This window comes from Colossoma macropomum, unplaced genomic scaffold (assembly GCF_904425465.1).
Source record: "Colossoma macropomum unplaced genomic scaffold, Colossoma_macropomum, whole genome shotgun sequence".
Taxonomy (NCBI): domain Eukaryota; kingdom Metazoa; phylum Chordata; class Actinopteri; order Characiformes; family Serrasalmidae; genus Colossoma; species Colossoma macropomum.
Genome location: NW_023494796.1, coordinates 4,800,917 through 4,828,567, shown reverse-complemented (window position 1 = coordinate 4,828,567; position 27,651 = coordinate 4,800,917). Strand labels below are relative to the sequence as shown.

Here is a 27,651-nt window from a genome sequence, read left to right as displayed (position 1 = left end):
AGGCAATCAGAAGATTAAAGGCATGAACTTCTACAACTATTAATGGCAGGCTACATTTGAGAGTTTTCAAACAAGAACTGCCCGTTTAAGGTCTTGCCACAGCATCTCAATGGGATTCAAGTCAGGACTTGGACTTTGGTACTCCAAAACCTTAATTTTTATTTCTTTTGAGACATTCAGAGGTGGATTTGTTTGCATACTTTGGATCATTGTCCTTCTGCATAACTCATCTGCATGTGAGCTTTAGGTCACAAACTGACGGGTGGACATTTTCCTTCAGGAATTTTGGACAGAGAGCAGAATTCATTGTTCCATTACTTATGACAAGTCGTCCAGATACTGCAAAAGCAAAGCAGTCCCACACCATCACACTACCACCACCATGTGTGACTGTTGGTATGATGTTCTTATGGTGGAATGCAGTATTAGCTTTACACCACATGTAGCGGGACCCATGTCTTCCACAAAGTTACATCTTTGACTCATCAGTGTGCCAAATATTATGCCAAATGTTTTGGGGGTCATCTAAATGTTTTTGGCAAATACAAGACAAGCTTTTGTGTTCTGTTTGGTCTAGCAGTGGTTTGCGGCTTGCAACTCCCCCATGGACGCCATTTTTGCCCAGCGTCTTCCTAATTGTGGAATCGTATACTTTGACCTTAACTGAGGGGAGTGAGGCCTGCAGTTCTTTAGATATGCGTCTGGGGTCTTGTGTGACTTCCTAGATGAGTCACTGATGGGCTCTTGGAGAAATTTTGCTAGCCGAGCCACTTCTGGGAAGGTTCACTGCTGTTCCAAGTTTTCTCCATTTGTGGATAACGGTTCTCACTGTGGTTTGCTGGAGTCCCATAGCCTTAGGCTTTGTAACCCTTTCCAGACTAGTAGATTTCAATGACTTTGTTTCAGATCTGTATTTGAATGTCTTTTGAACGTGGCATCATGTGCCTCTTTTTGAGACCTTCTAGCCTGCTTCACATCACCAGACAGGTTCTATTTAAGTGATGTTTAAATTTAGCAGACCGGGCAGTAATCATTGTTGGGTGTGGCTAGTACTTTCATTGTGTCCCAGCTTTGATCCTGCAGTCCCCCCTGGTGGGTACATTTTATCGTCTCCCAGCTTTGATCATGCAGCAACACTACCCTTTCCATGCAGCTCACACTAAGCCTGCACAGGAGTCACACAGGAGTCCCTTTGTGTCACGCAAACACTCAGACATGGTTCTGGTCGGGGCAGAGCCAAGGGGTGGCTCAGGGTGGCCAGTGCCACACTTGAGTGAAGCTTGGTCACCCCTCTGGCCATCCCAGTTTGTTTAGATTAGATTATATTTATTTACTTTTAATGTCATTGCATGTTTATCTACCATGAAATTCAGATGCACTACCTGAAATGATGCTCAAAATATATACATATATGTACACCAATCAGGCATAACATTATGAACACCTTCTTGTTTCTACGCTCGTTGTCCATTTTATCAGCTCCACCTATTATATAGGTGCACTTTGTAGTTCTACAATTACAGACTGTAGTCCATCTGTATCTCTGCACACTTATCCCCCTTTTACCCTGTTCCTCAGTGGTCAGGACCCCCATGGACCCTCACAGAGCAGGTACTATTTGGGTGGTGGATCAATCTCAGCACTGCAGTAACTGACGTGGTGGTGGTGTGTTAGTGTGTGTTGTGCTGGTCTGAGTGGATCGGACACAGCAGTGCTGCTGGAGTTTTAAACACCTCAGTGTCACTGCTGGACTGAGAATAGTCCACCAACCAAAAATTTCAAGCCAACAGCGTCTTGTGGGGTTATCGTCTCTGACTTTACATCTACAAGGTGGACCAACAAGGTAGGAATGTCTAATAGAGTGGACAGTGAGTGGACTCAGTGTTTATAACTTATTCGCTGTTCCAGGTGGGGCAGTACAGTGTGGAGGACAGTGGAAATGGCATCATCCGTAGAACTGTCGGGTCTGTATGCATATTGTTAAAGGCCTAGTGTAGGTGGGAGAGCAGGCCTAGTGTAGGTGGGAGAGCAGCCTTGATGTACTTGAGGCAATCTGTTCAGACACTTCATGATTACTGGTGTTAATGATTACTGGCCTGTAATCAATCAGGCAGGTTACTGTAGCCTGCTTTGGAACTGGCACTATGGTGGATGATTTTAGGCAGGTAGGGACAGTGCACTGTGATAAGGATTGGTTCAATGTATTTGTAAATACCTCAGCTAGTCCTGCGGCAGAGTCTCTGAGAACCCGTCCTGAGACACCATTTGGGCCAGCTGCTTTCCCCATGTTGATCTTCCAGAGTGTGCATATGACGTCACCTGGCTGTTGGACCTGGAGCAAGAGTGGTGGCCATGGCAGTCTCTGGTCTCACTTTCTCATGGTGGCCAAAAAAGCGGTTGAGCTGTTCTGTCAGTAAGAAACTGCTGCTTTTGGTGGCTGGGTTGGTATTATTGTTTTGGTTGGTTATGTGACGTATACCTTGCCATGCACAGCGGGAATTTGAGCTGTCAGAGTGGCTCTCAATCTTTTGCTTGTAGGCTGCTTTGGCATCTCTGATTCCCCTCTTCAGGTCTGATCTGGCTGCACTATACAGCTGTTGTGAAAAGCCTTGTTGCGGGCCCTTAAAAGGAGCTGAACATCCCTTGTCATCTATGGCTTGTTGTTGGGAATGACATGGATTTGTTTTGTTTTGGTGAGGTCCAAGCAGTTTATTATATAAAACAGTACAGAAGCTGTGTGGGTATCAATGTGATCTTCTTCAATTATAGTCCAATCAGTGCTACTGAAGCAGTCCTGGAGCTGCTCAGAAGCTCCCTCTGGCCACACTTGAATGTCTCTCACAGTTAGTTTGACCATGTTAATAAGTGGTCTGTATGTTGGAATCAGAAACAGAGAGATGTGGTCAGACCAATACAGATGTGGGAGAGGTGATGCCTTGAACCTATGTTTGAGGTTGCTATATGCATGGTCCAATATGTCTTTTCCCTCATGGGACACTGGACATGTTGATAGAATTTGGGGAGCATTGCCTTGAAATTTGCTTGGTTGAAATCATCTGCTATTAAAAACACTCCACCTGGATAGGCATCCTGTTTTTTGCTAATGACAGTTAGCAAATAGCCCGAGGCAGTTACATTATTAAGTTTAAGTGACCCTTATTAGTCCCACAATGGGGAAATTTCACCTCTGCATTTAACCCATCTGTGCAGTGAAACACCACATACACACTAGTGAACACACACACTAGGGGGCAGTGAGCACACTTGCCCAGAGCGGTGGGCAGCCCTATCCACAGCGCCTGGGGATTAGCATCTAGAGGTATGTATCAGCAGTCATCATGATAACTTAATTTTTTGGACAAATTTATTGATAATATAATCCAAATCCAGAGAGCAGTGAGTATCAGTGATCTCAGGATTTGTGCACTAGTGTTCCGGCAGCGCCAGGCGACGGCTGCAGCTGGCTAGCGCTACTGCTACGTGCAACTTTTTGTTTATATTTCTGTTTTATTTGTTTGTCTACTGAACTGCCTGTACAAGATGTGCAGACCGAGCATCGTCTACGACAGAGAAACGCTGCTAGAGATCGGTAAGCGCTGTAAGTTGTATTTATTTTCTGTATTTATTGTTCTATGTCCCTGCACTATGTCCTGTCTTGCACTATGTTCTGTCTTGCACTATGTTGTCTGTAATTGCACTGGAGATCTAGCCTAAAAGTGTTTCGTTGTACTGTACAACCCTGTTTCAGTATAATGACAATAAAGTTGAATTGAATTGAATTGAATCTGGTATCGTCGTGTTGAGCCTCACTAGTTAACCACAGCACTAACTAGTGTGTAATAAAATAGAGCGCCATGTTTAGAAGTGTGTTCATTAGTGCAGTATATCAAACATAGAAGCCTCAGTTACAGATGCAGCCTCAGTTACGTCATCTGAAATTTCATAGAGCATGAGACTGTGAGGTACAGTGCTGTATTTGGCAATAAATATGAAACTGTCGTAATGAAATATCGCCTTCCGGCCATTGACTGTTGGGATAGGCTCCAGCACCCCCCACAACCCAGGAGGATAACCAGCTTAGAAAAAAGATGATACTAAGTTTGATTCTAGAATGAAAACATGCTTTAAGAATTTGGTTTGTTAATTAGAGTTCTACTGCAGCTTCAGCTGAACACACTGACCACCTCACCAGCTTTTCATTTGAATCTCTTCCACGTTAAATGGTTCAGCAGTTACATTCTGGAACCTGTATGATTTAAGGTGTAACAGAAAACTCAAATGAGAAACTGGTAAAAAAAAAGCAAAATGTCATGGTGTCTGGAGTAATTCCTGGTTGAACAGAAATCCCTCTGTTATCTGAAATCTTACATCGAATCCATGCTAAAAAGGCCACTAGAAACATTAGGATTAAAGCCTTACACTCTAAAAAAAAGGTTGGGTGGAAATTGACCCAATTTGGGTCATTTTCATAACCCTGTGCTGGGTCAATATTCAACAAACACAGCATTGGGTAAAACTGACCCAGCCTAGAGGGTTGTTATTCTGACAGTACGTAACTGAAGTGCCCTTGAGCAAGGCACCCAACCCCCAACTGCTCCCCGGGCGCCGTAGATAGGGCTGCCCACCGCTCCAGGCAAGTGTGCTCACTGCCTTCTAGTGTGTGTTTACTAGTGTGCATTTATGTGGGTGTTTCACCACACGGATGGGTTAAATGCAGAGGTCTAATTCCCCTGTGTGCAAAACACAGTTGGCTAAAGGTTCTGGATTCATAAACAATATATCTAACAACTGTGTACTTTTAACTATATTGCTGGGTTATATGAATCAAAGGTTGGGGATTTCTATATCTATATCTAATTAAATAAACTGTAATTACATTGCACAGTATTATATCCTTACATGATAAATGAGTGTGTCTCTGAACATCAGTGCGCCTGAGTGTGTCTTTTGTTCTAGCGCACTCCCGGAGCTCCGACGGAGAACATCTAGATAAAGGGAAGTTAAGGTGGGATCAGAGAAAGGGACAAAGAAAACCATTTCTTACATTTTTGAATAGTAAATAAAACATATTTGTGTTGTAGTCATGGCAACCCCTGGTTCTTATCATCACCACTGTAAAGAAATCTGACTCTATGTTTCTCTACAATTAATCATTCCATGTCAAACCATTTGAATTATTGTCTTGAGAACAAAATATTTATAAGTTTAGAAAAAATGGTGGAATTCCCCTTTTAAGGACAAAAGACTGAAATGTACAAAAAGGGAGTGACAGTGAAAAGTGCCTGTCTAAAACAAAAATCTGGGGCCTCTTTAATAAAACAATATTTCATTTTAAGTTCTCAGCATTTGCGTCTAAATAACCAATGTTCACCGAGCGGTCACTCCAAAGCAGGTTCCTCCTTTGTAGTTTAACGTTAGTGTTCCTCCTTCTCATCAAAGACACCTGATTCAACTCATCAGCTATTTAAAGACGTCTTCATAAAGTGAATTCAGAGTGTTAGGAAAAGAAAAACGCTAACCTTTGCAGTACGGGGGCCTTGCAGTACATGAACCCTGCTGGAAACTCCTGCCCTAATGCTTGTAGCTCACAGGCACTGCCAAATTGGAACGTTTGTAGATGGGAAATATGCATGTAACTATTAATATTTGCACATTGTTTAATTACACGCTATCTAAATGAGAACTTCCACATGCTAAAGAACGCCAAAGACATGTGTGGTGTGTGAATGTTGCTTTTTTTAAGATTTGCTCCGGAGCAGTGAGGCTATTATGATGATAGCTAACGTAACTAGTAGTTCCTAAACTCAGGAAAGCATAAAGCCATCAGTTATCTAGCGACATAGCTAGGTAGCGTTTTTATAGATAACAGTACCAAAACCCCAGGTTAGTTAGTGTGATGCTAACTGTGTCCTAATACTTGTTAGGAAGTAGCTAAATTGTCCTCATAGCATAGCATTACATACTGTACCATGTGTGTCTGAGTGTGTATAAGCCTATAGGTGTTAATGAGACATTACCATCCATTACTATTTTTTAATTCATACATGTGAAATGAAAACATAATTTGACCAATTAATATGACAGCCTACAAATACAACCCCATTTTCAAAAAAGTTGGGATGCTGAGCAAAATGTAAATAAAAAAAAAATGTAATGATGTGCATTTAAACCCTGTATTTCATTAAAAATAGTACAAAGACAATAAATCAATAAATCAAATGTTGAAAATATATGCTCATTTTGAATTTGATGCCATCAACACATTCCAAAAAAGTTGGGGTGGGGGCAGCAAAAGGCTGGTAAAGTTGTGTAATGCTAAAAAAACACCTGGTGGTTAACTAATGAGTGTTTCAGAAGTAAGGATGAGGAGGGGTTCACCACTCTGTGAAAGACTGGACAAACAAATAGTGCAACAATTCAAGAATAACTTTTCTCAACATAAAATAGCAAAGAACTTTTGCTTTTCATCATCTATGGTACATAATATCATTAAAAGATTCAGAGAATCTGGAGAAATCTCTGTATGTAAGGGACAAGGCCAAAAACCAGTATTTGCTGGCCGTGATCTTTGGGCCCTCAGACGGCACTGCATTAAAAACAGACATGATTCTGTAGTGGAAATCACTGCATGGACTCAGAAACACTTCTGAAAAACACTGAAAATTGTTCATCACTGCATCCACAGATGCAAGTTAAAACTCTAAAATGCAAAGAAGAAATCATATAAAAACAAGATCCTGAAGCATGGAACATAGCAACTGTAGGAAAAAAAATGTTTGTGACTTCCATCAACTTTCAAGACTGCAAGAGTACTTCCCATCCTGAAGAAGCCCATGCTTGACAGCTCTGATGTCAACAACTACAGACCGGTATCACTCCTTTCTCACCTTTCAAAAATTCTTGAATGTGCAGTCTTTATAAATTTATATTGTCCACAGAATCTGCCATTCTATCTATCTATCTATCTATCTATCTATCTACCTATCTATCTATGTATCTATCTATCTGTGTATTTGTTTATTAATTTTTTTATGGCGATGGTAAAATAACACAGGTAAACAGCATCATTGAGATTCAGTGAAATACATTATTTTAATCCCACTAAACAGTAATCAGTCGAACTGATCAATACTGTCTGTGCTGCTCATGTCCGATTGGATGAACACACGTGGCCCTACAAACGTGTTTTGAACCTTTTCTCTTTCTGTAGTTCAGCGCTGCTGGGCGTTGGCTGGTGCGCGCGCCCGGGTGAACCAGATCAAAACAGTTTAGAGTGAAGGTGAAAGTGGAGCCGCGTCTGTTCAGAGAAGAGATCATAAACAGAGAAAAGCTCAGAGGTAATTACTGAAGATCAACACTCACAGTTCACTGAGGAGAACAAGGAGAACCACACTGATCTGAGAGGAACAGCTGCTGGGTTCTGTTTTAGGTTCTGCTGAAAGGCTCTGTTTGATAAAGTCAGATAACTGAAGCTAAGCTAAGCTAAGCTAAGCTTTTAGAGCCTCAGAGCTTCTTTCTGTGAGGAGAACCTTTAATTTATGGAAATCACCACATTTTGGTTATAAATAGTTCAGAATGAGCTTCTTAAAGACTTCTATTCTGGGTAAAAGATGCTAACGGCTAACAGCTTATTGCTAACAACTGGGTGACTCGTTTGTTGTTTATGCTGTAGTTGAGCTGTGGATGACTCGTTTGTCCGTGCTCAGCTCTGCTGACGTGTAACCCCTTGTATGTAGAATATTAATAAATAAGCATTTAAAATTAAAAAAGTACTTTAATGAACTTTTACCATGATAAACTGTCAAATCTTACTGTTTATACAATTTACACTCCACAGTGTATATTAATCGTTTTCTTCACATATGACTCCAATATCATCATCTTCCATTGTTCTGTTTCAGTCTGATTCAGAGAGATCAGACTCACCTGATCTCAGCTAAGAGTCCATGAGGAGTCAGTGAAGATCCAGAGAGAAGGATGGTTCTACTGAGGTAGAGAGTTTACAGCATGAATGGTGCAGTGAAGTGTTCCTCACTTCCAGCCTCACCTGAGGCTTATTAAGTTTATTAATAATGAACTGATCAGAGAGAGACAGTAACATTATTGATCATGATTATCATGATTATAGAGGTGATCAGTTCAACTGATTTATACTGAGATTCCATCAGTAAATACAGTTTATTTAAAGCTCAGGTCATCTGTATAATAACATTTTAGTTTCATATGTAACAAGTTGTATCAGTTATATTTATTAACCAGGTACTTTTTCATGTTACATTAATGATCTGTTCACAGAGAGCAGCATCTGCAGTGTGAAGAGTAAAACCTCAGTGATGGAGCTTCATCACTCCAGCAGTGGAGGAAGAACCTCTGATTCAAAGTGAGTATCTTTATATCAGCTCTTAACCTGATTAACAAGAAAAAGGAAATCATGACTTATGATCAGAATAAATGAGTCTTAGTAAAGGATATAATTACTCAGCACTTAAATCTCACTGTGGATGAACTTTTCTCAGAGGGAAGCGTGCAGGATCTTCAGAACCCAACTGTGTGTCTGAGAAGAGGTACCGGTCCATGGAAGGATTCAGCAGTAGAAGGAAAGGAACCACTGAAACAGGGTAAATAACTGCTACAAGTAAACAACAGTTCTGAGAGTGAAGCACTGTAAACATATTTCTGAGCTCTGTCCTACATGTTGTAGATTGTTGTAGTTTGTAAAAGCTGGAGTTTTTCACATATTTCATATTAACAGGACCGAAACCCAAAGAGCAGTTTCTCCAGTTTCCAGACCTGTGTGTAAGAAGAGCGATGGTCCATGCCTGAACATTTATTGCTGTGAACTCCACAAAGAGTGAAACATTAAGGACAATTATTTATCTTCTGAATTTATATATTCAGGGGTACTGTAAGGCAGTGACTTTTAAGCTTACTGGAAGATTCTTTATTGAAACACTTTATTTGAAATAATTTATTAGAAGATAATTAAAAGAAGTTTTAGATACAGCATCGACAGTAAAACTGTCTTCCATCTCTCTGCTTTCTGTGTAAGTTGAGAACAAGTGCTTTTGTTTTTAATTCATATGAAAATTCCACCGAAAATCGCAAATCTGGCTTTCAGAAATGAGGGCCAAATTGAAAAGAAGAGCAGAAAAAATCTACAGATTATATGAGTTTTTTGGAGGAAAAGATGGGTTATAAAGATTTACTGTGTCTGTTAAAAAAAGAAGTTTATGACTATATGTAGTCATTGCCACTGAGGAAATTACATGCCCAGTTTCTAGAGGGCAGTATCAACCCCTAGTTGTATGGAGTATGTAAACATGTTCCTTCCTATTTCCCCTTGTTGGAAATAGTATGTTCTTTTGCTCAATGTAAGTAAAGTGTTTGTGGTTTGTAAAGCTTTTTATACATTGGTGGCTTCATCTTAATGTAAAGAAAGGGAGTGATAGCATTATTTAACTCATGTTTATACCTAAATTTCAAGTTCAAAAGGCTTTATTGTCATTTCAGCTATATACAACTATGCAGTAAAACGAAACACCATTCCTCCAGGACCACACAGGAAAACAAGTGCAAAACAATACAGTATACACAGTGCAGACAATACAGTACAATAAATAAATATGAAACACTTACAATAAATAGAACAGAACACAGGCAGTACATGGTACTGAGAGTATGTGGAGCTGTGCAAAGGAGGATGTAACATAATATGACATATTAGCAGCTTAGTAGATAGCCTAGCATATATGAGCATAGCAGTCACTGATGTGGCAACCAAAGCAACAGTGGAATACAATATTTGTTTGTTACAGCAATTCTAGCAGCCAACATTTTTAAGAATGCAAGTCAGATATTGCTAAGGAAATAAAACATGCAAAATGCACAGTCAGATATATAGATTATATTAAGTGAAGTATTTTAGTGAAATGCAATATTTTATATTTAAATACAGTGCCACAGACATAATCTAGAACTGCAGGAAGTGGAGAGTGAGTTGGTCTCATATTGTTATGTATATGTGTGTGTGGGTCCATGTGGGTGTCCTTCAATTCAGTCGAGGAATCTGATGGCTTGTGGAAAGAAACTGTTGCCCAGTCTGGCTGTGAGGGCCCGAATGCTGCGGTACCTTCTTCAATATGGCAGAAAAGAGAACAGTTTGTGTGAGGGGTGTGTGGGGTCAGTCAAAATGCTTTTGGCTTTTCGGATGCTTTCTATAGCTCCTCTGTAGAAGGTGGTAAGGATGGTGGGTGGGAGAGGAGCTTTCCTTAACGTCCAAATAGAGGTGCTGGGCTTTCCTAGCTATAAAGTTGGTGTTCAGGGTCCAGGTGATTTCCACAGAGGAGTTGTTGATGGTGAGTAAAGAGTGGTCACTCTGTGTTCTCCTGGAGTCAACAACCACCTATTCTGTCTTGTCCACATTCAGATATAGACTGTTGACTTTGCACCAGTCTGTCAGTCGCTGCACCTCCTCTGTATGCTAACTCTGCGCAGTTTTTCTCACGTGAGCAGTGGACTGTCACAGTATCTGGTCGCTGGGTGAAGGGGTGGCATTTCTGTCACAGGAGGGAGATGTTTTCCTTTAGTTTCTGAGGGCCTGAATGTCCTGCCACATGTGCAGCATGTCACCGGTATTTTGGAAGTGTCCATGGATTCTCTGATTGTGTATGTGCTTCGCCTTTCTGATATCTTGTGACAGTTTGGCCCTCTCTGTTCTTAGGGCCACTTTGTCACCCACCCTAAAGGCTGAGTCATGGGCCTTCAGCAGTGTGTGCACCTCAGCATTAACTAAATTAGTATTATTAAATTAGTAAATGATCAGAAATTTAATTTTTATTTTTTAATTATTGATGCTTCTTATTGTCTTTGACTCCTATTAGCCAGCGTTACACAGTGGATGATGTCCTTCATAGACACAAAACCAGCATGAAGAACAAGTATGAGAAATTATTTGAGGGAATCAAAGCAGAAGAGAATAAAACCCTCCTGAACAGGATTTACACACAGCTCTACATTATAGAGGGAGAGAGTGAAGGAGTGAATGAAGAACATGAGGTTCTACAGATGGAGAAAACACCCAGGAAACACTTACAAGACTCTTCAGTCAACTGCTTAGATATCTTTAAAGCTTTACAAGGTCCTGACATCAGAGCTGTGATAAGTAAAGCTCAAAGACACAGAGAAAGAAAAGGAGATAACAGACCAAAAGAGCCAGAGCTCAGAGCTGTTCTGACTAAAGGCATCGCTGGAATTGGAAAATCTGTCTCTGTGCAGAAGTTCATTCTAGACTGGGCCGAAGGAAAAGCCAATCAAGATGTAGGGTTCATGTTTGTGCTTCCGTTCCGGGAGCTGAACCTGATTAAAGATGATCAATACAGTCTTCATGGACTTCTTTGTGACTTCCATCCTGAGCTCAAAGATCTGGACCCAGAGATTTATGATCAGATCAAAGCTGTGTTTGTATTTGATGGTCTGGATGAAAGCAGAATTCCACTGAACTTTGAACAGTGTGAGAAAGTATCTGACATCACCATGACATCATCAGTGGGAGTGTTGATGACAAACCTCATCAAAGGAGAGCTGCTTCCCTCTGCTCTGATCTGGATAACCTCCCGACCAGCAGCAGCCAATCAGATCCCTCCAAAATACATCAACCGTGTGACAGAAATTCAGGGATTCAGTGACCCACAGAAGGAGGAGTACTTCAGGAAGAGGATCAGTGATGAAAACCAAGCCCAGAGAATCAACTCACACATTAAGACAGTGAGGAGCCTCCACATCATGTGCCACATTCCAGTCTTCTGCTGGATCTCAGCCACTGTTCTTCAGCAAGTCATGAAACAGCGTCATACAGAAATCCCTAAAACTCTGACTGAAATGTACTCATACTTCCTGATCACTCAGACCAACATTAAGAACGAGAAGTATGAGGAGAAATGTGAGAGAGACCCAAAGAACCTGCTGGAGTCCAATAGAACCATTCTTCTGAAACTGGCTGAACTGGCTTTCAAACAGCTGATGAAGGGCAATTTGATGTTCTATGAAGAGGACCTGAGAGAGAGCAGCATTGATGTCACTGAGGCCTCAGTGTTTTCTGGGATTTTCACTGAGTTCTTTAGGAAGGAATGTGTGCTGCACCAGAGGAAGGTCTACTGCTTTGTTCATCTGAGCTTTCAGGAGTTCCTGGCTGCTGTTTATGTGTTTCTGTGCTACGAGAACAAGAACATGGAGGAACTGCAGACATTTAAACCACTGAACAGAGAGTGGGCTGAGAATGTTTCTCTGGATGAGGTTCTGAAGGGAGCAGTGGATAAAGCTGTAGAAAGTCAAAATGGTCACCTGGATCTTTTCCTCCGTTTCCTGGTGGGCATCTCACTGGAGTCCAATCAGAGACTCCTACAGGGTCTACTGACACCAACACAGAACAGCTCAGCTGAAACCAGAGAGCACATCAAGAGTTTAATCAAAAGAAATGATTATGATTTTGATGATTTTGATGATTATGATGATTATGATGATGATGATGATGATGATGATGATGATCATCATCATCAATATCCCACCTCCACTGAGAGATTCATCGTCTCCACTGAGAGATGCATCAATCTGTTCCTCTGTCTGTCTGAAATGAATGACCGGTCTCTCTCCAGAGAGCTTCAGGAGTATCTAAAATCAGACAGACACTTAGAGGTGAAACTCTCTCCTGGACAGTGTTCAGCACTAGCCTATATGCTAGTGAACTCTGAGGAGGTTCTGGATGAGCTGGACCTGAAGAAATACAACACATCAAAGGAGGGTTATAGGAGACTGATCCCAGCTCTGACTGTATGCAGGAAAGCTCGGTGAGTGTTATATCTACATTAATACCACAGACTAATATTTGATTATTAATGATTGATTAGGGTTGAGCAGATTTGATCATCAGTTAGACAATTAAAAATAGTTTTAATTATTGTAGTTTTAGTTATTATAAAGTGGTCCAGGTACACTGCTTGGCCAGTTTATTGGGACTGAATAATATACTGTTTGTAGTGGCACAGTGTTTCCTCCAGAATTTTTTTCAGCAGAGGTGTGCTGGACCCCACATCCCCTCACCCAGGACCAGGTCAAGACCAACCCCCCTCCAGCCCTATTCAGATAGGAAGGTGACTTCAGATTCATGTTCACCAGCATGTAACTGCTGCACCATTTAAGGTGGAATGGGAAAATTCGAATCCGAATTCGGATATCAAAAATGATAAAAAACAGTCTACCTCCACAATTCAGTACTACATAGTTCAGTCTTTCACATGTGTCAGCTATTATTTTCTAACCTGCATAATGTGTTTCAAAACAAACTTATGAAACTTCATACACATTAGTACTCTGAAACAGAAACTAACAATCTCAATTATACACGTCTCAACCACTATGGAGGACTTACAAGCTGTTACAGTGAATGAACATTATTAATGAAAACATAGATGTTTTATACTTATTCAACACCATTTACTCTTTATTACATAGAGAGTTCAGTCAGATTTATTGACTACTTTGGGTATAAGTTTCTTAGCTTATTGAGAAAATCTGCTTTATGAAATACTACCTGATCAGATGTTTGAGACTACGCAGAAGAAGCAACAAGTAGAATCGGTTTTGGGGTAGGTGTAGTAGTTGTGTTGAATGAGACAGAACCACAAAAATAATTTGCAGTGGTTATTCTGTACAACAGTTTTCACAGAGAAATGGACAGACCGCACTAGACCAGCAGTAATCACACTGCAGATCTACATCACACATCAGTGTGGAAGAGAAAAAAGAATGAAACTAATAGTGCTGCATTGTTATTTTAGCCTCCAAATTCCCAGCCTACCCAACCACTCTTTGGTAAATTAATTACAGCAAAGACATATATTAACATATATTACCTGGACATTGGCTGCAGGTTTTCATGTCCACCAAACAGAAGCACAACTGATGTCCTCCTTTGTTCTACTTCAGACATCTGATCAAGGGGATATTTCATAAAGCAGAATTTCTCAGCTAGCCAATTTAAACTTAGAGTAACCACTGTCTAATCAAAGGAGAGAACAGGGGTGTCCTATTGGCTTGAGTTAAAGGGTACTGCTGCTTAGGTGGATTGAAAACCTACAACTACACTGGCCCTTGGTAGATAAGACTTAACATCTTTACTGTAGGTCTAAGCTAACCTGGAATTTAACCTGATGACTTAAAGCCTTGAAGTCTGTATGCACCTTTTATTAGCTATCATTTAAAAAATACATTTGGTGTAAACAGTCATTGGGCACCATTCACCAATATATTCCTGAATGTTTCTTAAATTTTTCTTGAGAAATTTAATAAGGAAAAGTCTATATCAGATTAAAAACGTGTTCTTAAATCGCAGAATTGTTCGCACATTTGTGCTCTTGAGTGTGTGTAGCATCTGTTTTTACCCATACACAAATCCCAAATAAGAAAACATTGGAGAATGTCGCAAACTTTATCATTGATATTGTGGTATCGAAAATATCACAACTTTTTAAACTGTCGTATCAAAGTTTATAAATCCAATATTGTGACAAAACTCAGAACCACACATTTCAATAAGAGACAGGGAAGCCAGTCTAACTCCTACACTCTCTTATCATGCAGCCATGCTGTTGTAAAATATGCAGCAGGTTTTTGGCCTTGCTTTTTAAGCAAGGAGATTTTTCTGGACTTTTGGATATGGATTTTTTCATAATATTACACACTACAGAGGTTAAAATCCTGTTTTTAAACAGTTGCACTATTTACTGATGCATTTTGGGCAAAGTGGTGGACTGTCACGACCTCCAGCCCTGACACCTCAATGGACTCCATCTCCCAGAATCTCTGGGAGATCATGTGACTCATGACCTTCCACCCTGCACCAATCACCGTTCAGCTTCCCCTGAATACTACTCTGTTGCACCTGTTCTTGTCTTTGTTTGCCTAGTTAGAGTAGTATAAAGCCCGGTCATTGTGAGGTATTGCATTTTTCTGGATCCTGACTACCTTTCTGTGTTTTGGACTATGCCCTCTTTGCCTTTGGCCTTTGGACTCTGTTTGCCTGGTCATGTTTGTTTGCTTGTATTTTCTGTCTTTTTTGAATTTGATCTATGCCTGTTTTTCGACTACAATTTTGGATCATGATTTTACAAGTAAAGCCTTTTTCTCTTTTTTCATCTGTGAGCGTCTGAATCATTCAAACTTTTTGGAACATATTACAGGCATCAATTTTAGAATGAGCTTATACATACAGAACATGATGGATTTGTTTTTGTACTGCTTTTATTTAAAGGTAGGTCAAAGTGAATTTACAAAGCACTGCTTTCTCTTTTTATCCAAATTTCGCATACTGTGACAACATTTTTGGAATTAGGTCTGTACATATTTTGTTGATTTTTGAAGTGAAATAAAGTTAACAGCCTTTGCAGAAACTATTTTAACTACAGCTGGATAACAGTTACACATACAGGTGGATCTAGTATGCTTTGGCATTGTGTGGCAGCCGGTACCACAGAAAATACTGCGCAGTCCATGGAAGAATGGATCCCATTGAATATCAGTAAATTTGGAAGCAAATATGCCACAGTCAGTCATGAAATAGAAGCTGAAAAGAGGCTGGTTCTAGCTTCAAGAACAGGACAGTGATCCAAAATCTTCATTGAAAATGTCTTTGAAAATTTGTGGGTAGATCTTAAACATGCAGTGCAGGAAGACAGATCATGAATATCACAGCAGAACTAGAAGTGTTCGGCAAGGAAGAATGGGTAAAATTGAGAAATATGAACAGAAAATACGAATAAAGACTTCTAGCTGGATAAAATGTGTTTGCAAGCTGTGATATTTTTCAAAAGAGATGTTAGTAAGTACTGACTTAATATGGTGCCCAAACATTTACACATTCCATAATTATTTTACTTTGCCTATGTTTAATGTTAATCAAGTGGAAAGTAACTGTACATTAATATTTGCAGAGATTCTTTAAAAAGTTTGTGGCATAGGCTGTGTTTTAAATCTTTTCAAAAATATATGCAATTTGTCCAGGTCTGTTATTGTGAAGTTACTGGGAAGCATAAATGTTGAATTTTTTTTATCTGTTATTTCCATTTGAGAACATAGTATTTCTGTCTAAGAGGACCTATGCACCTGCAATTTGATGTAAATGTTCATGTTTGAAAGAGATGTTACACATCAATTTTGCTGTTTGAAATGTACAAACTTTGGAGCTCAATATTGAAAAAATTGATAGAACTACAATATAAATGTGTTCTTTCAGGCAATCCACTAGTGTAATGGGAATCTAAGAGGTTATTTGATTCAATAGGCTCTAATCCATCTGAGATGTAGACAATTCCAGAGCATAATTTAAATTTTTTTCACAGGGTTCAACATAACATTTTTCCCCCACTGGCTCCCCAGGCCAGTAAATCTGAGTTTTACTGGACCCTTGTTTATTTTTACTGGCTTGAAAACAAGAGCCAAAAATCACTTTTTAGCAAAGCTGGCAAACAACGAGAGAGGCAAAGAAAAGATTATGATGCTGCTGTAGTTATAAATTATTAATAGACCATATCATTTGGCACAGCAGAGGACAGCAAGGTGTATAGTTGATGCATTGTAAGTGGCAAACACCAAAAATGACCCAAGTGCTGTCATTGCACATGGCTGTGAACCTCCAAACATGTTGCTCACCATGTGCGGTGCTTCATTCAGAATTAATGAATTTAAAGGGAGATCTGCTGAGCAGGTTCAGCTCTATAGGTGCTTGCATGAGAGCTTATATCACATGGACACTGCAACGATGGCAACCATAAATGGTAACAAGTTCGCTTCAGGTTTGAGGACGCTGCAAAGGACGCGCTCTACCTAGCAGTGGTACTTTTAATGAACCACTGCGACTGTCACTGGCCTGAATGGGACAGTGACTGGCGAATTAACCTGACCAACATACTTTTTTACTGGCCTTGGCCGAACCCTGTCGAACCCTGCTTTCAGTTTACAGTTTAGAGTACACTTGTGCGTGTTGGTGCTGCTGCTTCTCATTGGACTGTAATTTTTGCTCATTTTTAACTGCAACTACACCACTTCTGCTGCCAATTTCCTGCACCTTTTTAGCTGAAACTACGTTGGATCACATTCATCAGGTTCCTGGCTGCCTGTTGTTGGTTCAGATGGTTGGTCTGCTATCGTGTAATGCTTCCCTAATGCTCTGCTCAATGTTTGGTGCCTAATGTGCCTAATGGTGGCTAATGTAGAATGGTATTTAGCACTTGCCTTTGCGACACTACTCGTTCTTTTTTTTGGTTTGGCATTTCATGTTTGTGGTGTTTGTGTCTATGGTGTGTTACACACTGATCAGGCACAACATTATGACAACCTCTTTGTTTCTATGCTCATGGTCCATTTTATCAGCTCCACTTACTATATAGGTGCACTTTGTAGTTCTGTAATTACATGTAGTCCATCTGTTTCTTTGCATACTTTATTATAAATTATGTAACAATATAAACCTATGTGGATTTGAAGCTAAATATTATTGATTCTTACAAAGCAAGAGATGACTATAAAAGATATATAAAAACTGTTTGTAATTTTCATTGTAACACAACAGTTAGATAAAGCAGAAGATTTTTGATCAAATACTGGGCTAGATAAAAGATAAAAACTGAACTCACCATTATCACCATAATTTTGTTTGGAGTGAAAATGAAGTAACATTTCAATTACAAACACTTTGCCAACTGTTTAGCATGGGGGTGGATCTGTTTATGCTTTGGGGTTGAATGGCAGTCAGTGGCAAGGCTGCAGAGCTGAAATATTATGTTCTGATTTCTGCTTAGTCTCTTTCTGCTGCTGTGCTGTTTTTTTGCAGACTAAATGGCTGTCATATCACAAAGGACTGCTGTGACACTCTCTGTGCAACGCTACAATCCGTGATCTCTCCTCTGAAAGAGCTGGATCTCAGTAATAATGACCTGCAGGACTCAGGGGTGGAACTGCTCTCTGCTGGACTGAAGAGTTTACACTGTGTACTGGAGATACTCAGGTGAACTTTCTATGATTTAATTTTTCATTTAAAAATAAAAGACAACCATAATAAATTTCACCCTCACAATAACAGTATTATGTATAATATTTAATATTAATTTCAGATTTTTTAGAATTCTGCTGAATCATTTTATCTGGCCATGCTTGAAATATAAAATTACATTGTGTAATAGAATGTTCTCACAGGCAAAAAACACATTAAACACACCTGTTTAAGCTAATCAGCTAATTAACAAAGCCTTCATGAACTGAATCCAGAGCATTAGACAAGGGTAAATGTTCATCTCTGCAGGACTTTGGCCTGGAAGTTCCCTAGTTTTTGACATTCTTGACGTATAATGTGCTGTCAAAATGACAGAATATTGTTTTTATTCTTTTAATCTATTCAGAAATGTTTCTTTCAGTAATATTGTATGATCTGTTGGAAATTTAACTGTATCACATACTTGCTGGATTGTTGTGGCAATTAATTTTCTGTGTCACTAAACAGGTAGCTTGCTGTTTTAAACAGAATGACAGATTAATTATGAGGCTATGAATATCTATTGTACTTCTTTATGAATGTAAAGACAAAATAGAACACAGAGAGAAAAGTAATTGTATTAAAGTTACCATGATTATATCATGTACTGCATTTACTTGGACTTTTACAGACTAGCTGGCTGTAGTCTCACCACAATCTCCTGTGAAAATATATCATCAGTTCTACAATCAGCAAACACTTGTCTGAAAGAGCTAGACCTCGGTAACAATGACTTGCAGGATTCAGGAGTGGAGCTGCTCTCTGATGGACTGAAGAACACACACTGTAAACTGGAGAAACTCAGGTAAACTTCCAGAAAATTAATTCCTGAATTAAAATAATTTTAAGATGATAAAGTACAATACACTTTGAACATAAAATAACAGAATTAATAAGATTGATTGTGATTTTATTTATTTTACTTTTATATTCTGTCTTATTTATTTACATTATTTAGGATTTTCAAGGATATTAGAATTGTTTCACTCAATCTGATCATACCTGCAATATAAAAAACTGTAGTATGTTATCTAAATATGATTTTTCTTTCTGTTAGTTCATTCAGAAATCCTTTCAGTACTTTGTAATGCCTGTTTGCAGATTATACATCTGTAGCCTTGGTGAGAAAGCTTCTGAAGATCTGGGATCAGCTCTACAATCAGCAAACACATCCCTGAAAGAGCTGGACCTCAGCAACAATGACCTGCAGGATTCAGGAGTGGAGCTTCTCTCTGCTGGACTGCAGAACTTACACTGTAAACTGCAAAAACTCAGGTGAACTTCCTGAGAATTAATTCCGGATTTGAAATAATAATCAACTCTGACACTCTCAAAAACAGATATGTAATTAGGCTGTGTAAACTGTGAACAGCCCTGGCCTAACAGCATTTTTCAGGGGCATCTGAATGATGAATGATTAACATGAAATGGTGTTTCTTTAGCTGCTTTGGAACATTTTGGAAGACAGTGGTCTAATTACATCTGGTGTAAAACTAAGCCAACATTCCATAATAAGAACATGAAACATGGAAGTGGTAGTGTGATGGTGTGGGCATGGTTTGCTGCTTCAGGGCCTGGGTGGCTAAATTCATAATTGACAGAATCATGAATTCTGATTTTTAAAACCACAAAATCCTGCAGGAAAATGTGCAGTCATGAATCAGAATCTAAAGCTTAGGCATATTTGGGTTATATATAAGGAAATGAACTTAAAGCATTCTCCTAAAAACAGAAACTCATGGTCACCCTGGGATCGATACAAACTGTGGAACTGCAGGTTTCAAAGCTGCCATGAGGTAAACTAGAAAGATGAAAAAAGTACAAAATAAAATACAGTGTGATTACTTTTCCCAGGAACTAATAAATAATGTAATCATATTTAATGTTAAGATACATAATTAGCAACTTTAATGTATTTTGAATAACTACCTCAACACTGGTGGCCATTAAGTTCCACTTTTCATTATTCATCAGTCAACAGCACTTGATTAAAAAATGTCTCTGGTTTACTTAGATGTTGTAATCTAAGATATAACATCTCCGACATTGGATCCTATGGTAAGGTCACAGGTAATTTTTCCTTTGGACTCAAATTCAATTGACTTTAACAGTGTTTATGTAAGTTCCTGCATTTCTATTTGTCTGTATCATCACTTTGTAGAGAAAAATAGTTTTTGCTTGTTTCTTCTCAAAATGTCTACCTAATCATATGTCCTGGAGCTCTGAATAGGAATGAAACTGTTAACATGTTGTAATTAGTAGTGTGCAGATGTTGAGTCAGTTTATTGTGTTTTTGTTCTGTTCTGTTCTGTTTGACATCAGAGTATATTTCACAAAATTTGGTGCTTGCTGTGTTACTGCAGCTGGCTGTTGCTGTGCCTAAATGTCATCTGTCCCTCTTGTTCCTTCCTTTCTGCAGATTATCTGGTTGTATGGTTACAGATGAAGGCTGTTCTTTGCTGGCTTCAGCTCTGAAATCAAACCCCTCCCACATGAGAGAGTTGGATCTGACCTATAATAATCCTGGAGAGTCTGGAGTGAAGTTGCTATCTGAGCTACTGAAGGATCCAGACTGTGCACTTGAGAAACTACAGTGAGTTACTGACTTACTGTCTATATACACAGACTGACTGTAAATATACACATTGCTGATGTGTTTGTCTTTTGAATTGTTGTTCCTTTGAATATGACACTGAGGTCCAGAGCTTGGTAGTTTGGGAAGGGTTTTATGAGATTCAGTGTGAAAACAGTGAGAAGACTACCCAGTCAGCAGTGACTGATTGTCAGCTGACCTCAGGGCAGTTTTCGCCACACACTTACAGGAATAGTTTGGTGAAAAGTCAAATTAACATAATTTATCACTTACCCAAGATGCATTTGATCATCCAAAACATGTTTGGTACCTGACATGTTCTTCTTTAGTTTACAATGGGAGTTAGGCTAATGTTGCTAATAAACACTGGACTCTATCACCAAACTCATCAACATTAAATATATGCCCAAAAATGTATGTCAGCCCACTCAAAATGCATCCAAATCACATTTGTTTAGTGCATACATTGATGTGGTTTAGAACACGACTTTCATTGGTCTATAAAAATAAAAATAAACTTTACTGTAAAGGTGAAAGGGTGAATGGTGGGCAGGCACTGTGAGTAACCTGAAAGACTTTTACCTCGGTACATTATTTGGTATCATTCTGCTATGTGTGTCAGCGCTTGAACAAATCAGCATTCAAGGCAGTAGCTGCATACAACATGACAGTAGCTTAGCAAGCACAAAATGGAGAGCAACGGCAGAAAAAAAAATTTTCTGCATCATTAGGGAATCGGTGATACTATATTTACTTTACTGCACCTAGATTTCTTTGTTCTGTTTACTGTTTACACAAAATTTAATGTAAAACCTAATTTTCGTAGCATTATGTTATTCTAGATGCAGCTTCTAGCAAACTGTCTTACAGTTATGAAGCTTTAGCTATGCTAACAAACATGTAAATAACAGTGTAGTAATGTTTTGGCATACATCTCTCACTGGGCCAGTTATAAAATAGAATAATAGATAGATAGATAGAGTTTTATTGATCGTGAAAGAAAATTGCAGTGTTTCAGTAGCAAGACATAATTGTACAAATAAACTTACATGTACTATGCAGAAAATAAAAATATGCATAAGTTAGGCAGTAATGAAAAGACATAGGTTAAAGTATAAGAGAGTAGTCTAAAAGCACAATGAGTATAGACATAACTAGGAGTTGCAGCAATATTACAGTGTAAAGGGTGCAGTGAGAGTGTCATTATAGTAGCAGTTATGATAAATTGCACAGTGTGTATTAACAGGAGAGGTGATGCAGTGATGTGGTTCAGCACAGTTCAGACAGCAGAAGATCAGTTCCATCTCTGCAGTAAGAAGACTTTTTGTAGAGCCTTAATTCAGTGGGTAAGCAAGATCTCACACAGCACTGCTGTAACAGTCGGCCACTGAATGAGTTTATCCAGTGTAGCACGCAGGGGATGTGAGGCGCTGTTGCTAATACTGCTGCCCCAGAACACAACAGCATAGAACAAAGCACTCACTACAACAGACTGGTAGAATGTCCATAGGAGCTTAGTGCACACACCAAAAGACCTCAGCCTCCTCAGGAAGTTGAAAAGGCTTTGGCCTCTCTTGTACACCGCTAGAGTGTTATGGCTCCAGTTCAGCTTGTTGTCCAAATGCACACCCAGATACTTGTAGGTCCCCACCACCTCCACGTCTGCTCCATCAGTGGTGACTGGTGACAAGGCAGGTTTGGACTTCCTAAAGTCCAGCACCATCTCCTTGGTCTTACTGATGTTTAGCTCCAGCTGGTTCAGCTTACACCAGTCAACAAAGTTCTTCACCAGCTTCCTGTATTCCTCCTCCTGTCCATTCCTCATGCACCCCACAATGGCCATGTCACCTGAGAATTTTTGCAGATGACACGGCTCTGTGTTGTACCTTAAGTGAGGTGTACAGGTTGAACTACTACAGCACTACAAAGTGGCATGTTATGCAGATATTGTATTTACAGATAACGAGTACAGTTTTAGCTTAAATGATTGTATAATGTCTCTCTCTGCTGATCTACTATTTTTTAACTTGTTTATATAGTTTTTTGATTGATATTTAAAATGCTAGCCTAGCGTGACTAAAGAAGCACACTTCACATATCAAAGCTGTCTTCAATTACTCACTCCATGTGGTGTAATTAATACAACATTCTCTAATACAATTTTTCACCAAACTATTCCTTTAACTTCCTGCTATATTTGTGTCTGTACAAGATGCTAATACTACCCAGAGTGAAATTAATTTCTTGAAATGTTCAGGTATTGAGCACATATATTGCAGACTAACATACAACATCACTATGAAAAAAATGAATGTTTAATTAATGTTTAAGCATAATTAATAGATTATTCTTGTAAAGTGCACACCGCATAATTTGCTTTTTTATTTGGATCTTTTGTAACATTGCTAGCTAAAATAAATAAAGCCCCGCTGCAGTAGTAATTTTAGCTATATTATGCTATATTTGCCATATTAGCTATCAAATTAATTAAATTAACATTAGTTCAAACTTTTGTTACGTAGTCATAACACTACGAACAGCATGACAAAGTTTACTGTTAACTGACTTATTGATGGCAAAATATCAGTGTTAACTACAACATAGAAATCAGTAGATACATCAGGCAGTATGATGTCTGATTAGCTAAATGAGCAGCTGATGGTCCTGTTAGCTGGAGTTTGAGTATAGACATAATTTTACAACATATTTTTAATGTAAACCTTTTCAGTAATCAGGGAGGACCAAAGAGCAAGAGAATCAGAGAGACAAGCATAGAGGAACAGAGAGAAGTAGAGAAAGAGAGAGTATGTAGGTTTCAACATGGTTTTTCAGATTAAACTAAAAGGAGTAACACTTTATAATACAACCCCATTTCCAAAAACAGTTGGGACACTGCAGAGTGTAAATCAAAATACAATGCAATGATATGCAAACCATGTAAGCCATATTTTTAAAGGACAATACTACAAAGACAACATATCAAATGTTCAAACTGAGAAATTGTATTGTTTTTTGAAAATGTTCTGCCCATTTTGAATTTGATGCCAAAAACACATTCCAAAAAAGTTTACCACTGTGTTTCATCTCTTCTTTTAACAACATTCTGTAAGCATTTCGGAACTGAGGAGACCAATTGCTGTTGTTATCAGTGAAATGTTTTCCATTCTTGATATAGAATTTCAGCTGCTCCACCCTTTGCAGGCTCATTTGTCCTATTTTTCATTCAATAATGTGCCAAATGTTATCAGTGGTGACAGGTCTGGACAGCAGGCAGGACAGTTTAGCACCTGGACTAATACAGAGCAATGCTGCTATAATACATGTAGATGTGGTTTGACATTGTCTTGCTGAATTAAGCAAGGCCTATTTTAAAAAAGACATCGTCTGGATGGCAGCATATGTTGCCAAAACATGTATATATCATTCAACATCAGTGGTGCCTTCACAGATGTGCATGTCACCCATGCCATGTGCACAAATGCACCCCTATACCATCATGAATACTGGCTATTGATTTCCTCTACAGAATCATCTGTTTTTAATGCAGTGCTGTCTGAGGGCCCAAAGATCACGGCCAGCAAATACAGGTTTTTGGCCTTGTCCCTTACATACAGAGATTTCTCCAAATTCTCTGAATCTTTTAATGTTATTATGTACCGTAGATGATGAAAAGCAAAAGTTCTTTACTATTTTATGTTGAGAAACGTTATTCTTGAATTGTTGCACTATTTGATCGCGCAGTCTTTCACAGAGTGGTGAACCCCTCCTCATCTCTACTTCTGAAAGACTCCGCCTCTCTGAGATGCTCTTTTAATACCCAATCATGTTACTGACCTGGCCAATCAACCACCAGGTGATTTTAGCATTACACAATTTTACCAGCCTTTTGTTGCCCCCGTCCCAACTTTTTGGGAACATGTTGGCATCAAATTCAAAATGGGCAAATAAAATTTCTCAGTTTCAACATTTGATATGTTGACTTTATACTATTTTCAAGGAAATATAGGGTTTAAATGATTTATTGAGTTAAATGAAGTGTCCCAACTTTTTTGGAAATGGAGTTGTAACTTTAATAAATCATGCAATAACTATTAACTTCTATGAACAAATCAGTGCAAATGTACGAATATAGAAAAATTCTTGTAGTTGTTGATGTGTTTATTTATGTTTATAAATGATGTATGTTAATAATTTAACTAAAAATAAATGAACTGTAGAACATCAGTCCACGTATATAAATCATCACAGTAAATTACTGAGATGTGTAACTAAGCTAAATAATTAGATAGCTTTGTGTGAACTGGTAGTGGAACTAAAGCACTTAAATATCTAATGTTGGTTCACTGTATTAATGTGAAGATGGTGATTTGGAGCAGTAGTGTTCTGTAAACTGGTAGTGAAGCTAAAATATGCTTAATATCTAATGTTGATTCACTTCATTAATGTATGTAATCTATTTTATCTGTATTTTATTTTAGTTTTATCTGGACTGTAAGGTCTTAAGGGTGTTTATACCATAATGATCTGTTTTATTCTTTATTTTTGTTTTGATCTAATCTGAAGTTTAATAAATGTATAACTCTGTGTTTGTTCTTCAGGGTGGATCATGGAGGGAAGATCAGGATGAAACCAGGACTGAAGAAATGTAACACACACACACACTTTACACGCTATGCACCAGCACACACACATCCTCATGCACACTCATACACACGCTATTCACAAAATACACACATCTTACACATGCACACAAACTGTTCTAAAATTCTCTGTTTACATCTCCTCTAATGTGTGTGTGTGTGTGTGTGTGTGTGTGTGTGTGTGTGTGTGTGTGTGTACACAGATGGGTGTGATCTCACTCTGGACCCAAACACAGCACAAAGTTCTCTCTCTCTGTCTGAGAGGAACAGAAAGGTGGAGGCTATGTGTAATAGTCAGCTGTATCCAGATCATCCAGAGAGATTTGAGTACTATGCTCAGGTTCTGAGTGTGGAGAGTCTGACTGGACGCTGTTACTGGGAGGTTCAGTTGAGCGGAGATGAAGCTGGCATATCAGTATCATACAAAGGAATCAGGAGGAAAGGAATCAGCGGTGATTGTGTGTTTGGATCTAATCCACAGTCCTGGAGTCTGAACTGCTCTGAGAACAGTTACTCCGTCAGACACAATAATCAGGAAACTATCCTACCTGCCTTCATCTCCTCTAACAGAGTAGGAGTGTATCTGGACTGGGGGTCCGGCACTCTGTCCTTCTACACCATCTCCCCTGACACACACACACTGACCCACCTACACACATTCACCACCACATTCACTGAGCCACTCTACGCTGGATGCTATATTGAATCTGATTCCTCAGTGAGTCTGTGTGAGATAGAATAACCTCTAACAGAGAGAGAGAGAGAGAGAGAGAGAGCAGGTTGGTAAAAAAGTGTTTGTTGTTTATCAGATTGATCTCAGACTGTAAATATGAGGGAAATTAAACCTTTCAGTGGTTAAATTATTCAAAATAAATAATAAAAAAAAGAGTTTTTTCTAAAATGTGAGTACAGAAAAAGATTCACTAAACGGAAGAAAAATACAAGACCATGGGTTTAAATATGACATTTCAAATTCACTGTTGCAGAAACATACACATTTATCACACACACACACACGTATATCCTGATACTTTTTACTACAATTATGTTTATTTGAATTTATTCTAATGGTATGTAGACATTAAATTACACTCGCTGGTGAGACAAATGGTTTTAACACTGTGTTTAGAGGGCTGAAATTTTTTTACAGTGATGTATATACCCTGAATATATTTCTGTAGAGTTCCAAATGCAGTAAAATTAATAAAATTCAGGTATTTTAGTGTAGTAGCCCTTGGGGTGTTGGGGTCATTACTCTAAAACAGTGCTGATTGACACATTAATGAGTAATGTTAAAGTACTGCTTTGCTGTACTTATTTACTTATTTACTCCCTGTGGACAGTAATCCAATACTCTACTCGGTACGTAGACAGAGATTCTGCTGTGGAAACAGGCATCATTTCCTCTACTGTGTATGATGATACAGGCCTGTTCATCTCTGCACTGTAAAAAAAAGAATCTTAAAAAATGCTCTAATGACTGGCAGCAATTACAGTAAAATATTAAAATTCAAAAAAGCACAAAAACAATACATTTACAGAAATTTTCAATAAATGTTTTACAGATAAAAACGTATTTTACACATTTTTCTTAAATTATTATAATCACACACCTTCAATAAAACAACAGCATTAAAGTTCTGCAGAGAAACACGGTTATTTTGCAGATTTTTGTCTTTTTTGTCTTTTTCAAAGACTCTCTGACTGTACAGAGACAGAATATTTCATGTCTATCAAATTCCTTTGTTATACCTATTTATAGACCCAAGTGAGAAAATCTGCCACACCAAATAAAGCACTTTAGAAGCAGATCAGACATAAAGGACCAAAAGTCACAACATGAATAACCTGTCAATCATTCAAATTAAGCAAAAAAAAAAATTAAATTGTGTAATTCTAATGATGTCAGACAAGGATTTTACCACTGATGTCATTATTTAATGGTCAACAGTCAGTTTATAAAAAAAGTGGAGTCTCGTAGCTCACCTGGTAGACCAAAGTATGAGCAGATCAATGGGAGTGAGGTTGGTTTCTGTGTAGGCGACTGTCTGAAGTTTACAACGTGCAAGTACATTTTGTTAAAGGTATTTTATGCTGCCTCAAATGTAAAAACGTCAACAATATATTGTATATATACTTGATTTGTATTTATAAAAAAATCTTAACAACTTTCAGTGTATTTAGTGCTGTGGTTCCTGTGAGTGACTCACAAAATACAAAAAGCTGAAGGAAGCTTCACATCTTTTCATCTGATATTAAACTGCTATTTTTTACAAGAGAAACAATTGGCATTTTAAATTAAATGTACTGAGGAAAAAGATCTTTGTCTAATTGTTTTA

The 27,651-nt window shown here is 38.6% G+C and overlaps 1 protein-coding gene across 1 annotated transcript; it reads left to right on the top strand.

Moving 5' to 3' along the window:
* The first annotated feature begins 7,204 nt into the window (after window positions 1-7,204).
* Window positions 7,205-27,648, top strand: LOC118817005 (NACHT, LRR and PYD domains-containing protein 12-like). Its single transcript, XM_036583647.1, has 11 exons — window positions 7,205-7,337; window positions 7,902-7,991; window positions 8,296-8,380; window positions 8,517-8,618; window positions 10,881-12,842; window positions 17,882-18,055; window positions 18,711-18,884; window positions 19,181-19,354; window positions 20,499-20,672; window positions 25,271-25,317; window positions 25,516-27,648. Exons 3-11 carry the CDS (start codon window positions 8,334-8,336, stop codon window positions 26,052-26,054), a joined length of 3,393 nt encoding a protein of 1,130 aa, XP_036439540.1. The 5' UTR covers window positions 7,205-7,337; window positions 7,902-7,991; window positions 8,296-8,333; the 3' UTR covers window positions 26,055-27,648.
* The last annotated feature ends 3 nt before the right edge of the window (window positions 27,649-27,651 follow it).

Bases quoted from the DNA above. Each gene is read 5' to 3' on its own strand.
- LOC118817005 (XM_036583647.1), top strand. From the start codon at position 8,334: ATGGAGCTTCATCACTCCAGCAGTGGAGGAAGAACCTCTGATTCAAA. The intron at 8,381-8,516 runs GTGAGTATCTTT...AACTTTTCTCAG, and splicing joins GGAAGAACCTCTGATTCAAA to AGGGAAGCGTGCAGGATCTT. The intron at 18,885-19,180 runs GTAAACTTCCAG...GCCTGTTTGCAG, and splicing joins TGTAAACTGGAGAAACTCAG to ATTATACATCTGTAGCCTTG.